The sequence below is a fragment of the Pongo pygmaeus genome, chromosome 16 (genome assembly GCF_028885625.2).
Source record: "Pongo pygmaeus isolate AG05252 chromosome 16, NHGRI_mPonPyg2-v2.0_pri, whole genome shotgun sequence".
In the NCBI taxonomy this organism is placed as follows: Eukaryota; Metazoa; Chordata; class Mammalia; order Primates; family Hominidae; genus Pongo; species Pongo pygmaeus.
Window position 1 is genome coordinate 57028905 of NC_072389.2, and position 15901 is coordinate 57044805.

Sequence of the window (15901 nt, forward strand, 5' to 3'; positions counted from 1 at the left end):
CTGTCACAAGTAATATATCAGGGAACAGGGAACACCCTTGAATATATATCTTTATGTATCTGTGTTATTTTTGTAGGTAAGACTTCTAGATATAGAATTGCTGGGTCATAGAACATGCATATCTTAAATTGTGATAGATAATGCCAAATTACTCTCCCAAAACATTTGCATCAGATCACATTCCCACTTATAGAGAAGTACGAAGATGCTTTTTTCTCTACATTTTTGCCAACTCCAAATGTTACCTCGTTTCACACTTGTTTGCTGATGGAATGGTATCTTATTTCTTTATTTTGGAGCTTAGTTACTTTTTATATTTTTTGGTTGAGTGACAGATTCTTCTGAGCGTATTATTGGTTCATTTTTAATTGGGTCACCTTATTGATTTGTAGGAGCTCTGTGTATATTGGGATATTAATCCTTTGTATCTCTGTTAACTATTTTTGAGAATTCTTCCATTCTTCTTTTTTATCCCTTTCTCTCCCCACACCTTCCTTAAAACTAAAGCTCCAGAATAGAACTCAGAGGAGGGTAAGGTATAATCAAGATGCCAAAGGGGTACTAAAGTTTGGGAAATGAAGACTTATTGTGGTGTCTGATTTGTATCTCAGATTCTGTAGTCTAGTTAGTATAGTCTGACAGATGTCCATATGGAGCAGCAATAACTGCCCATGGATATTTTGAAAGTTGGAGTTTGCTGCAGGGTCTCCTGAACTTTTGGGTCCATGCAGTGTTAGCCCCAGGGAATTCTCATTGCAGTTGAGAAACACCAGCCTTCCAAACTGTGACTCAGAGCTATACCACTCCAATGCTTGCTTAGCTGAGAATAAACCTACTGTCATTGCTATTAAAGTGTTATTGGAATCAGAGCATATGAAAGAAATGTCATTTTTTGGGAAGTAGCCACTGATTTTGATAGGAGAGACTTTGCATTTTTTAAAATGAAAACTTGTGTTTTAGATGTTGTCAAAGGTGAAAAAGTAAAGCCAATATTTGAGGAACCACCAAATCCGACAAATGTGGAAATAAGCCTGCAGCAGATGAAAGCCAATGATCCTAGCTTGCAAGAAGTCAACCTCAACAACATTAAGGTATTTCATTGTGATTATCATCAGTCACTTAATTTATCATGAGGTCAGAAAACTTACCAGAGATGACTGATTGCTTGTTTTCACACCTGTTTGCAGTTCTTTGTAGTCACTGAGTTGGAGTCAAGGTATCCTATTCAAAAGAAGTGGGTTTTGGAAAACAGTGATTTCTATGATTATTTGAAAAGAATCACCATACCTGAGTTAAGCATAGTACATTAGTTATATCTATTGCTGAGTAACAAATTACTCCAAAACTTAGAGGCTTCAAACAACAGACATTTATTATTTCACACACAATTTTTCAATGTCAGGAATCTGGTAGTGGCTAGCTGGATAGTGTGGCTCAGGGTCTCAAATGAGGTGGTAGTGAAGTTGTCATCCAGGGCTGCAGTACCAGACTTGCCTGGGACAGGAGGATCCAATTCCAAGATGGCAGATTCATGCGGCTGTTGGCAAGAGGCCTCCATTTCTCACCATGCGGCTCCCCAGAGCGAGTGATCCAAGACAGAAAGATGAAAAAGCAGGAAGCCACAATACCTGTTATGACCTGGTTTCTGAAGTCACATGTTGTCACTTCCACTTTATTCAATTTGATAATAAGTCATGCCACTCTCAAAGGGAAAGAGTAGAAGAGAGAGAGAGTGAGAGAGAGAGAGAGAGTGTGTGTGTGTGTGTGTGTGTAAACATTACCTGAAGTCTCTTTTGTTTATTCTTTTTGGGCCAATTCTTAGCATTTAATAATAATCAACTTTTATTGAGTACTTACTATGTGCCATGTCCTTTACTAAATACTTGGAATTTATTATCTCATTTAATTATTAGTTGGACTTAAAGAGTTGTTAAGGTCATAGAGTTAGCCTATAGTGCAGCCAGGACTCTTCTCCACTTCTAACTGCACCCCATATTGTCTCCTTCCCCAGTGGTCATTACTGTGCTAAATGATCTAGAAAAAGGACTACAAAGATGAATAAGATTTATTCAGTCTTTACTCTGAAAACAATTATACTAGGAGAAAAACACTAAACAGATAATTATAACATGATGTGGTGAGCCACCAAATGTCATTGAATTGCAAGAAAGAAAAATTTTAATGCTACCTAGGAGATCCAGTAAACAAAGGAGATGATATTACATCTGAGTCTTGAAAGAGAAAAGGACAAAAGGAATTTCCAGGCTAAGGGGAAAGCATATATAAAGGTCTGAAAAAGAGAAAGACTGTGGTATATTAAAACAGTGGAAAATACGTCAGTCTGGCTAGAATACAGAGTGAAAAATAAAAAGAGGGAAGTATAGTATGTGCATACTTTCTTGGTTAGGGAAAACAGAAAGACAACACTCAGAGGTACCATAGCGGTAGATTAGATTCCCCTATTGGACACTAAGTGGTGCTATTGGATCAGGATAGCTTGGTTGCTGAAGGCTAGGTAATGACCCTCATTTAGAAGGGATATCATGTATTTATCTACACATATATGGTATTTAAAGGTTCTGGGTTCTTACATTGGCAAGAGTGTGCCATACAATGGTTCATCAACTAGCCATGTCTTCTCTGTCTTAGAACATTCCAATTCCAACCCTGAGGGAATTTGCAAAGGCTCTGGAGACCAACACTCACGTGAAGAAGTTCAGCCTGGCCGCAACTCGCAGCAATGACCCTGTGGCCATTGTGAGTAAAATTCTTAGAAATATAATATGAAGTTATTTAATTCACTGGAGGCTCTATTTACTTTGTTTCATTAGCTAACAATTTTTTAGATCTGGTAAACTTACATTCTACACAGTTAATGAGCAAAATTATAGTTACAATGCAATAGTTAAACTTCAGAACTGAACTGTCAGATGCTTTAAGTTATCTGGAATTTTGTCAGCATTACAATTTTCAGAGAAAGAAACAAGATAAGTTTGGCATTTAACTAACTGAACATTTACAGTTTGTTCTGTGCTTAGGATACATTTTCTAAAACTTTTGCATCTACAGTCATTGGATATTATGACTCTAAAGCCCTTCAGGAACTAGGCATCTATAGAAATATTGAAGTAGCTGGGCGTGGTGGCTCATGCCTGTAATCCCAGCACTTTGAGAGGCCCAGGTGGGTGGATCATGAGGTCAGGAGTTCGAGACCAGCCTGGCCAATATGGTGAAACCCCATCTCTACTAAAAATACAAGAACTAGCTGGGCATGGTGGCACGTGCCTGTAGTCCCAGCTACTCAGGAGACTGAGGCAGAAGAATCACTTGAACCCGGGAGGCGAAGGTTGCAGTGAGCCGAGATCACGCCACTGCACTCTAGCCTGGGCGACAGAGGGAGAATCTGTCTCAAAAAAAAAAAAAAAAAGAAATATTAAAGTATATTTTAACCTTTGAAATGGATTAATATGTGTCTAAAATATCTTAGACAACCAAATCATGAAACATTTTGTGTTTGACACCAGAATGTGAAAAAAATAGCCAGCCAGGTGTGGTAACATATACCTCTGGTCCCAGCTACTTAGGAGGCTGAGGTGAGACAATTGCTGGAGCCCAGGAGTTCTAGGCTGCAGTAAGCTATGTTTGCACCTCTGCACTCCAGTCTGGGCAATACAACGAGATGATAGATAGAGAGAGAGATAGAGAGAGAGAGAGAGAGAGAGAGAGAGAGAGAGATAAAAGAAAAATAGCCAACTAAAAGTTCTATTCTTCCTATGCATTTTAGATAATTTAGCCAAATAAGGAAGCCCCTTGACCCAGGTAAATACTTATACCATCACTATCATGATTTTTATTCTTCCTATCAATAGCCAATTAGTAACTCCTCCTATTAATAGCTACTTTATTGAGGAATTAGTAAATGCCAGCACTGATCTTTGTGCTTTCCATGCAGCATCTCATCCATTTGTCACTGTAATACTATGAGGTGTATACTATTATTAGTTCCAACTTTAACAAATGAGAAAACAGACTCAGAGAGGTTAAGTAAGCTATCCAAGGTAATACAACCAGTAAATGGCAAAGCCAGAATTCACTACCAAGTCTTTCTGGTTCTACAACCAGGAAGCTTAACCATCAAGCTATGCTAGATTTACACACAATGCCTGGCTGTCATACATTTGCTAAAATATGTCACTTATCAAAAGCCTGGGCATCAGCCTGTTGTTCTATGGCATTTAATGCTCAGCCCTTGAATCAAGTTAGAAAAACGAAAGTTGTCTGGACTTGATGGTTTGATTTAAAGTAACGTGTCTTTTGGAAGATCTAAAATAGCATTTAAAACAGATGACATGAAAGTAATGACTACCTATCATGGTCCTGGCACAGAATAGATGTTTGAAAAGTACTTGTTAAATAAACGAATGATCATAACCTCCAACCTCTAGCAATAGAGAATATTTCTATGGTGATCACAGCAAACTTGAAATAAGCACTCATGTAAAAGAGGAACCAGGCTACAAAAATCAGTGTTTTTACCAGCAGTTATTACATATCTAAATTCGTAGATTTAAAGCAGTTTTGAATTTGAAACCTATCGTTAAAATAGAAAGATGGCAGAACTAGATAATTGGTAAGGTGAAATGAGCAGTTTAAGGATTCTTATCTCTGTATGATTTTGTACTATTTCTGCCTTTTAGTAGATTTTTTTCAGTAAAGCAAAAATATTCACAATATACTTTGTATGTAAATGAATAAAGGGATAAAGAAATGATTTGTCACTTCTGTTTAATATATTATTTTGAGTAAAATTGCAGGGGTGGGGTTAGTTCACAATCAACTCTCAACACTACTGGTAAATAATCTAACTCCTATTCTAGACCAAATAGATAACTTACTAAGTGGATTAAATAAATTCCAAATAATAATCACTTTGATGCTGTTTTTAATGCAACAACTATGTGTTGAATGCCTATCATGTGAAAAGCAGTATGCTAGGAGCTGAATTTTTTTGGTAACACCTTTCAGGCAAATTTGACCTTTTGTAACTTGCTTTTTAAAGAATACTTTATTTGGTAACTAATGTTGGCAAAGGTGTGGAGAAAGGGGAACACTTGTATACTGGTGGTGGGAATGTAGAGTAGTACAGCCATTATGGGAAACAGTATGGAGGTTCCTCAAAAAACTGAAATTAGAACTACATATGATCCAGCAATCCCACTGCTGGGTATATATCCAAGAGAAAGGAAACCAGTATGTTGAAGAGATATCTGCCCTCCCGTGTTTACTGCAGCACTGTTGACAACAGTCAAGATATGGAATCGACCTAAATGTTCATCAACAGATGAATGGATGCTGGGTGTGGTGGCTCACGCCTGTAATCCCAGCACTTTGGGAGGCCGAGGTGGGTGGATCACAAGGTCAGGAGATCGAGACCATCCTGGCTAACACAGTGAAACCCCGTCTCTACTAAAAATACAAAAAATTAGCCGGGTGTGGTGGCAGGCACCTGTAGTCCCAGCTACTCGGGAGACTGAGGCAGGAGAATGGCGTGAACCCAGGAGGTGGAGCTTGCAGTGAGTGGAGATCGCGCCACTGCACTCCAGCCTGGGCAACAGAGTGAGACTCTGTCTCAAAAAAAAAAAAAAAAAAAAAAAAGATGAATGGATGAAGAAAATGTGGTGTATATATACACACTGAAATATTATTCAGCCATAAAAAAGAATGAAATCCTGTCATTTTCAGCACCATGGATGGGTCTGGAGGTCATTGTGTTAAGTAAAACAAGCCAAGCACAAAAAAATAAATATAGCATGTTCTCACTTACATGTAGGAGCTAAAAAAAAAAGTGGTTCTCATGGAGGTAAAGAGTAGAATGATGGTTACTAAAGCCTGGGAAGGGAAGGAAGTAGGGACAAAGAGAAGTTGGTTAAGAGGTACAAAAATACAGTTAGTTAGAAGGAATAAGTTCTTGTATTCAATAATCTATTATAAATTTCAAAATAGCTAGAAGAGAAGAATTGTAATGTTCCCAACACAAAGATAAACCTTTGAGGTGATGGTTATTCCAATTACTCCAACTTGATCACTGCAAACACATTGTATAAAGGTATCAAAATATTACATATACCCCCAAAAATATGTACAACTATTATTTATAAATAAAACATTTTTAATTTGACATTTAATTTAAACATTTTTAATTTATTTGGTATAGTCATAGTACAGTCTATAAAAAATAGAGGGACCACAGGAAGATATACATATATATATATATATATATTCATTTATATGGATAAAGTTTTCAAAATATGATTTTGCTACTGTTTTCTGAAGAGCATCACTCCTAATAGAAATTTTTCCCTTGTCCTTCATTCCAATTCTAAGATGTGGTACACCGCCCTCCTCCCCTCCTCACTCCTCGAATCCTCCCTCCTCAAGGGTAAGCAGAGAAGAGAGAGGCAGAACAAAGGGAAAGAAGTGATGATTTTAGGAAAGGTTTTCTTCGTTGTCACTGTGCCTGGGTGACTGTTTTATTGGGAGTCCTGGCAGAAAGTCTCCATTTTTAGCATGCAAACATGAGGTGAAAAGGCGTTTCTTGGTGGATGACATTTGTGGACCTCAAACCTTATTCTGCTTTCATATTATAAATTATTATTCTGATATATTGTTAGAATCAGTGAAGCCCTGTGTGATTGGCATCCGTTTAGACATGTCCCCATTTAAGGCTGTTTTGCATTCAATCAGAAAACATATTTTGGGGTTTGTGGTGAACACAAGCCATTTTACAGATGAGGCAACTGAGACTCAAAGAAGTTGAATGCTGAACTAAGATTACACCACATGTGGCCAAGCCAGGATGCAAATGTAAGTCACCTGTGATTGAGTTTAGTTTACCATGCCCCAAGCACTTCCATATAACCACATCTATAGCAACTGAGCATTCAAATGGAATTTGTCCCCACTGAATGCCAATGAGAAGGCCCAAATGTATTTAAAATGCTACTGTTATTTACAATGAGGCCACATAAAAATCAAGAGTTTAGGACAGCACTGTTTATTGGAAATAAAACGTGAGAGGTCACTTCCAAGATGGCCGAATAGGAACAGCTCCGGTCTACAGCTCCCAGTGAGATCGACGCAGAAGATGGGTGATTTCTGCATTTCCAACTGAGGTACCTGGTTCATCTCACTGGGACTGGTTGGACAGTGGGTGCAGCCCATGGAGGGTGAGCTGAAGCAGGGCAGGGCATTGTCTCACCCGGGAAGGGGGTGGGGTTGGGGGATTTCCCTTTCCTAGCCAAGAGAAGCCATGAGTGACTGTATCTGGAGGAGCAGTAAACTCCTGCCCAAATACCGCGCTTTTCCCACGGTCTTCGCAACCAGCGGACCAGGAGATTCCCTCCTGTGCCTGGCTTGGCATGTCCCACGCCCACAGAGCCTTGCTCACTGCTAGCACAGCAGTCTGAGATCCACCTGGGATGCTAGAGCTTGGTGGGGGGAGGGGCATCTGCCATTGCTGAGGCTTGAGTAGGCGGTTCTATGCTCACAGTGTAAACAAAGCGGCAGGGAAGCTCGAACTGGGCGGAGCCCACCACAGTTCAGGAAGGCCTACTGCCTCTCTAGATTCCACCTCTGGGGGCAGGGCATATCTGAACAAAAGGCAGCAGACAGCTTCTCCAGACTTAAACGTCCCTGCCTGACAGCCTGAAGAGAGCAGTGCTTCTCCCAGCATGGCGTTCGAGCTCCGATAATGGACAGACTGCCTCCTCAAGTGGGTCCCTGACCCCCGTGTAGCCTGACTGGGAGACACCTCCCAGTAGGGGCCGACAGACACCTCATACAGGTGGGTGTCCCTCTGGGACAAAGCTTCCAGAGGAAGGATCAGACAGCAATATTTGCTCTTCTGCAGCCTCTGCTGGTGATACCCAGGAAAACAGGGTCTGGAGTGGACCTCCAGCAAACTCCAACAGACCTGCAGCTGAGGGGCCTGTCTGTTAGAAGGAAAACTAACAGAACAGAATAGCATCAACATCAACAATAAGCACATCCACACCAAAACCCCATCCATAGGTCACCAACATCAAAGACCAAAGGTAGCTAAAACCACAAAGATGGGAAGAAACCAGAGCAGAAAGGTGGAAAATTCCCAAAACCAGAACACCGCTTCTCCAAAGGAACACAACTGCTCACCAGCAAGGGAACAAAACTGGACAGAGAATGAGTTTGACGAGTTGACAGAAGTAGGCTTCAGAAGGTCGGTAATAACAAACTTCTCCGAGCTAAAGGAGCATGTTCTAACCTGTTGCAAGGAAGCTAAAAACATTGAAAAAATGTTAGATGAATGGCTAAATAGAATAACCAGTGTAGAGAAGAGCTTAAATAACCTGATGGAGCTGAAAACCACAGTACAAGAACTTCGTAACTGAAAACCACAGTATAAGAACTTCGTAAAGCATACACAAGCTTCAGTAGCCGTTTGATCAAGTGGAAGAAAGGATATCAGTGATTGAAGTTCAAGTTAATGGAGTAAAGCAAGAAGACAAGATTAGAGAAAGAAAAGTGAAAAGAAACGAACAAAGCCTCCAAGAAATATGGTACTATGTGAAAAGACCAAATCTACATTTGATTGGTGTACCTGAAAGTGACAGGGAGAATGGAACCAAGTTAGAAAATACTCTTCAGGATATTATCCAAGAGAACTTCCATAACCTAGCAAGGCAGGCCAATTTTCAAATTCGGGAAATACAGAGAGCACCACAAAGATACTCCTCGAGAAGAGCAACCCCAAGACACATAATTGTCAGATTCACCAAGGTTGAAATGAAGGAAAAAATGTTAAGGGCAGCCAGAGAGACAGGTTGGGTTAACCACAAAGGGAAGTCCATCAGACTAACAGCGGATCTCTCAAGCCAGAAGAGAGTGGGGGCCAATATTCAACATTCTTAAAGAAAAGAATTTTCAACCCAGAATTTCATATCCAGCCAAACTAAGCTTCATAAGTGGAGGAGAAATAAAATCCTTTACAGACAGGCAAATGCTGAGAGATTTTGTCACCACCAGGCCTGCCTTACAAGAGCTCCTGAAGGAAGCACTAAACATGGATAGGAACAACCAGTACCAGCCACTGCAAAAACATGCCAAATTGTAAATACCATCAACGCTATAAAGAAACTACATCAATTAATGGGCAAAATAGCCAGCTAGCATCATAATGACAGGATCGAATTCACATATAACAATATTAGCCTTAAATGTAAATGGGCTAAATGCCCCAATTAAAAGACACAGACTGGCAAATTGGATAAAGAGTCAAGACCCATCAGTGTGCTGTATCCAGGAGACCCATCTCACGTACAAAGACACACATAGGCTCAAAATAAAGGGATGGAGGAAGATCTACCAAGCAAATGGAAAGTAAAAAAAAGCAGGGGTTGCAATCCTGGTCTCTGATAAAACCGACTTTAAATCAACAAAGATCAAAAAGAGACAAAGAAGGGCATTACATAATGGTAAAGGGATCAATTCAACAAGAAGAGCTAACTATCCTAATTATATATGCACTCAATACAGGAGCACCCAGATTCGTAAAGCAAGTTCTTAGAGACCTACAAAGAGACTTAGACTCCCACACGATAATAATGGGAGACTTTAACACCCCACTGTCAATATTAGACAGATCAATGAGACAGAAAATTAACAAGGATATCCAGGACTTGAACTCAGCTCTGGACCAAGTGGACCTTATATAGACATCTGCCGAACTCTCCACCCGAAATCAACAGAATATACATTCTTCTCAGCACCACATCACCCTTATTCTAAAATTGACCACATAATTGGAAGTAAAACACTCCTCAGCAAATGTAAAAGAACAGAAATCACAACAAACTGTCTCTCAGACCACAGTGCAACCAAATTAGAACTCAGGATTAAGAATTCACTCAAAACTGCACAACTACGTGGAAACTGAACAACCTGCTCCTGAATGACTACTGGGTAAATAACGAAATGAAGGCAGAAATAAAGATGTTCTTTGAAACCAATGAGAACAAAGACACAATGTACCAGAATCTCTGGGACACATTTAAAGCAGTGTGTAGAGGGAAATTTATAGCACTAAATGCCCACAAGAGAAAGCAAGAGAAATCTAAAATCGACACCCTAACATCACAATGAAAAGAACTAGAGAAGCAAGAGCAAACATATTCAAAAGCTAGCAGAAAACAAGAAATAACTAATATCAGAGAAGAACTGAAGGAGATAGAGACACAAAAAACTCTTCAAAAAATCAATGAATCCCGGAGCTGGTTTTTTGAAAAGATCAACAAAATAGATAGACCACTAGCAAGACTAACAAAGAAGAAAGAGAGAAAAATCAAATAGACACAATAAAAAATGATAAAGGGGATATCACCACTGATCCCACAGAAATACAAACTATCATCAGAGAATACTATAAACACCTCTACGCAAATAAACTAGAAAATCTAGATGAAATGGATAAATTCCTGGACACATACACCCTCCCAAGACTAAACCAGGAAGAAGTTGAATCTCTGAATAGACCAATAACAGGTCTTGAAATTGAGGTAATAATTAATAGCCTACCAACAAAAAAGAGTCCAGGACCAGACCGATTTACAGCCGAATTCTACCAGAGGTACAAAAAGGAGCTGGTATCATTCCTTCTGAAACTATTCCAATCAATAGAAAAAGATGGAATTCTCCCTAACTCATTTTATGAGGCCAGCATCATCCTGATACCAAAACCTGGCAGAGACACAACAAAAAAAGAGAATGTTTAAGACAGTAATAATGAACATTGATGTCAAAATCCTCAATAAAATACTGGCAAACCGAATCCAGCAGCACATCAAAAAGCTTATCCACTATGATCAAGTCGCCTTCATCCCTGGGTTGCAAGGCTGGTTCAACATACGCAAATCAATAAACATAATCCATCACATAAACAGAACCAACTACAAAAACCACATGATTATCTCAATAGATGCAGAAAAGGCTTTCAACAAAATTCAACAGCCTTTCATGCTGAAAACTCTCAATCAATTAGGTATTGATGGAACGTATCTCAACATAATAAGAGCTATTTATGACAAACTCACAGCCAATATTATACTGAATGGGCAAAAACTGGAAGCATTCCCTTTGAAAACCGGCACAAGACAAGGATGCCCTCTCTCACCACTCCTATTCAACATACTATTGGAAGTTCTGGCCAGGACAATCAGGCAAGAGAAAGCAATAAAGGGTATTCAAATAGGAATAGAGGAAGTCAAATTGTCTCTGTTTGCAGATAACATGATTGTATATTTAGAAAACCCAATAGTCTCAGCCCAAAATCTCCTTAAGCTGATAAGCAACTTCAGCAAAGTCTCAGGATACAAAATCAATGTGCAAAAATCACAAACATTCCTATACACCAAGAACAAACAGACGGTCAAATCATGAGTGAACTCTCATTCACAATTGCTACAAAGAGAATAAAATACCTAGGAATAGAACTTACAAGGGATGTGAAGGATCTCTTCAAGGAGAGCTACAAACCACTGCTCAAGGAAATAAGAGAGAGTATACACAAACAAATGAAAAAACATTCCATGCTCATGGATAGGAAGAATCAATATCATGAAAATGGCCATACTGCCCAAAGTAATTTGTAGATTCAACACTATCCCCATCCAGCTACCGCTGACTTTCTTCACAGAATTGGAAAAAACTACTTTAAACTTCATATGGAACCAAAAAAGAGCCCGCATAGCCAAGACAATCCTGGGCAAGAAGAACAAAGCTGGAGGCATCACGCTACCTGACTTCAAACTTTACTGTAAGGCTACAGTAACCAAAACAGCATGGTACTGGTACCAAAACAGATACATAGACCAACAGAACAGAACGGATGCCTCAGAAATAACACCACACATCTACAACCATCTGATCTTTGACAAACCTGACACACACAAGCAATGGGGAAAAGATTCCCTATTTAATAAATGCTGTTGGGAAAACTGGCTAGCCATATGCAGAAAACTGAAACTGGACCCCTTCCTTACAGCTTATACAAAAATAAACTCAAGATGGATCAAAGACTTAAACGTAAGACCTAGGACCACAAAAATCCTAGAGGAAAACCTGGGCAATACCATTCAGGACATAGGCATGGGCAAAGACTTCATGTCTAAAACACCAAAAGCAATGGCAACGCAACAAAAGCCAAAATTGATAAGTGGGATCTAATTAAACTGAAGCGGTTCTGCACAGCAAAAGAAATTATCATCAGCGTGAACAGGCACCCTACAGAATGGGAGAAAAAAATTTGCAATCTGTCCATCTGACAAAGGGCTAATATCCAGAATCGACAAGGAACTTAAACAAATTTACAAGAAAAAAGCAAACAACCCCATCAAAAAATGGGCAAAGGATATGAACAGACACTTCTCAAAAGAAGACATTTAAGCAGCCAACAGACATATGAAAAAATGCTCATCATCACTGGTCATCAGAGAAATGCAAATCAAAACCACAATGAGATACCATCTCACACCAGTTAGAATGGCAATCATTAAAAAGTCAGGAAACAACAGATGCTGGAGAGGTTGTGGAAAAATAGGAACGCTTTTACACTGTTGGTGGGAGTGTAAATTAGTTCAACCGTTGTGGAAGACAGTGTGGTGATTCCTCAAGGATCTAGAACTAGAAATACCATTTGACCTAGCAATCTAATTACTGGACATATACCCAAAGGATTATAAATCATTCTGCTATAAAGACACATGCACATATATGTTTATCGCAGCACTATTCACAATAGTAAAGACTTGGAACCAACCCAAATGCCCATCAATGATAGACTGGATAAAGAAAATGTAGCACATATACACCATGGAATACTATGCAGCCATAAAAAAGGATTAGTTCATATCCTTTGCAGGGACATGAATGAAGCTGGAAACCATCATTCTCAGCAAACTATCACAAGATCAGAAAACCAAACACTGCATGTTCTCACTCATAAGTGGGAGTTGAACAATGAGAACACTTGGACACAGGGTGGGGAACATCACACACCGGGGCCTGTGGAGGGTGGGGGACTAGGGGAGGGATAACATCAGGAGAAATACCTAATGTAGGTGACGGGTTGATGGGTGCAGCAAACCACCATGGCACGTATATACCTATGTAACAAAACTGCACATTCTGCACATGTAACCCAGAACTTAAAGTATAAAAAATAAATAAATAAATAAAACATGAGCCACAAATGGAAGCCCCATGTATACATTTAAATTTTTTAGTAGCCACATTTAAAAAAAAATAAAAAGTAGACAAAATTAATTTTAGTGGTAAATAGATGCTCCTTGACTTACGACGGGGTTATGTCCAGATAAAGCTATTGTAAATTGAAAATCTTTATCTGAACATAGCCTCATCATAAGTCAAGGAGCATACTGAATGAGTATCACTTTCACATCATGGTAAATTCCAAAAATGGAAAGTGGAACCATCGTAAGTCAGGGACTCTCTGTATTGTATTTAAACCAATATATCCAAAATGTAATTTGAAAATATAATGAGGTATTTTGCATTCTTTTTTTCATACTACATCTTTGAAATCCAGTGTGTTTTATGTTTGCAGCACATTTCAAATCAGACTAGCCAGTTTTCAAGGGTTCAATAGCCACATTTCTCATGGCTACCATTTGGCCAGTGCAGAAATTTACATTTCCATACAATCCTATAAAGTACAGACAGCAAACCCTTAAAGATATATTTCTACTCTACTTCAATGACATTTAAAACATCTAGTCTTTGTTTTACTAATGTTATTATTCCCAGCACATGTAATATGCTCAAATATTTGCTGAACTGAAGTGAACCTGGGCCTACAGCCCAGTATTGTGTTTGGCTGGCTCGCCCCTGTTTTGTTCAGCACAAGAAAGTGTTTTCTCAAGTTTAAAAGAAATTGGCAAGATCCTGGCAACTCGCCAGGAGGTCCTGCAACTTTCTGTAAAGGCCTAATTGCTCTGACATTTTGTTATTCTAATAATGAGAGTAAATCCCAAAGCTTGGAGAGTCCAAAAGGAAAGTCCTGATGTATCCCTCTCTGGTGATCAGATTAAAATGTATAGATTTAATTTTAATTAAGGACCTAGCACAGAATAAATGCACTTTAATTTACATGGTATGCGATAGTGTAAATCCAAATTCTTGAGCTTTCTTTGCAGTACAAGCAACTGCCTGACCAAAATACAGGATTATTCTTCTAGTCCAGTGGTTCTCAACCCAGGGCAATTTTGCCCTCCAGGGGACAATAGGCAGCATCTGGAGATATTTCTGGTTGTCATGATGGGGAGGAGTGCTATTGACATCTAGTGAGCCTCAGAGGCCAGAGATACTGCTAAATATCCTTTAATACACAGGACAGCCTCCCACAACAAAGATTTGGCCCCAAGCGTCAGTCATGCTGAGGTTAAATAACCCTGTTCTCATCCAATGTTGGGACTTCTCGTCTTCCTTCTTCCTGTCTTTTCCACTGTAAAAACAATTAAAATAGTTCAGAACTTTTTTGTTCTGCTCCCCAGAAGCAATCACTATTAGCAGTTTGTTTTTCATTCTTCTAGTTGTTGTCTTTATGACTTTAATTAAAGTGGTTACTGGCTCATGCGTGTAATCCCAGCACTTTGGGAGGCCGAGGCAAGAGGATCACTTAAAGCCAGGAGTTGGAGACCAGCCTGGGCAACATAGAGAGACCCTGTTTCTATACCAAAAAAGAAAAAAAAAAAAGTGGTTGTCAATCCTAACTGCACATTATTCACCTGGAGAGCTCTTCAGAAATGCAGATGGCCATTCCACAGCCTCAGAGATTCCGATTTAATTCATCTGGGGTAAATTTTTTAAAGCTCCCAGGCCATTCTAATGTGTGGTCAATGTAGAAAACCACTAATATACAGAAATTTATATTTTTCATTTATCATCTTAGAAAATTTTTTATTCTCTATTATAAAAGATGAGGGTAGTTCTATACTTAATTTTCCATTCCTCCTTTCTCTTCCACTTCCAAACTGTAGATATTCCATTATTTTCACACATTTGAGCTTTATACATTTTATGTAATTATATTCTGTGTTTGTATATAGATTGATTCCAAAAATTAACCTATTAGCAGCATTTACAATTATATGACTTATATAAATATAAATCTCCATTCTCATGGGCCTTACAATCTAGTGACTAGTGCTGACCTGATTTTTGATCCTTTGCAGGTAACTTATTTTTCCTTGCTAGAAATTTTTAGTACTCTCTTTCCCTTTGGAATTCTGAAATTTCACTTGTCTGTTCACTTAAGAGTCATTTTGGGCCGGGCGCAGTGGCTCACGCCTGTAATCCCAGCACTTTGGGAGGCCAGGGCAAGTGGATCACCTAAGGTCAGGAGTTCGAGACCAGCCTGGCTAACATGGTGAAACCCCGTCTCTGCTACAAGTATATAAAAAAAATTAGCCAGGCATGGTGGCCCATGCCTGTAGTCCCAGCAGCTGGAGGCGGGGCAGGAGAATTGCTTGAACCAGGAGATGGAGGTTACAGTGAGCCGACACAGTGTCACTGCACTCCAGCCTGGGTGACATGTCAAGTGAGACTTTGTCTCAAAAAAAAAAAAGTTTTTTTATTCATTCTGCTGAGTGTCTAGTGATTTCTTTCAGATAAAGATCCATAACTTTCTTCATCTCTGGGAAATTTATTTTTCCTCCTTAATTATTTGATAACTTCTTCCCTTCTGCTTTCTTTCTTTCTTTCTTTCTTTCTTTCTTTCTTTCTTTCTTTCTTATCCTTCTGGAACTCTTCTTAGATGAATGTTGAATCTCTACATCTTTCATCCACGTCTCTT

At 39.2% G+C, this 15901-nt stretch overlaps 1 protein-coding gene across 2 annotated transcripts in view; it reads left to right on the forward strand.

Moving 5' to 3' along the window:
- TMOD2 (tropomodulin 2) overlaps positions 1-15901 on the forward strand; it is a 64148-nt gene that overhangs the window by 27671 nt on the left and 20576 nt on the right. For both annotated transcript variants that reach the window (XM_054451715.2, XM_054451716.2), the window contains exons 6-7: positions 961-1091; positions 2650-2757. In XM_054451715.2, the coding sequence (XP_054307690.1) occupies positions 961-1091; positions 2650-2757 (239 nt within the window). The remainder of the gene's footprint in view (positions 1-960; positions 1092-2649; positions 2758-15901) is intronic.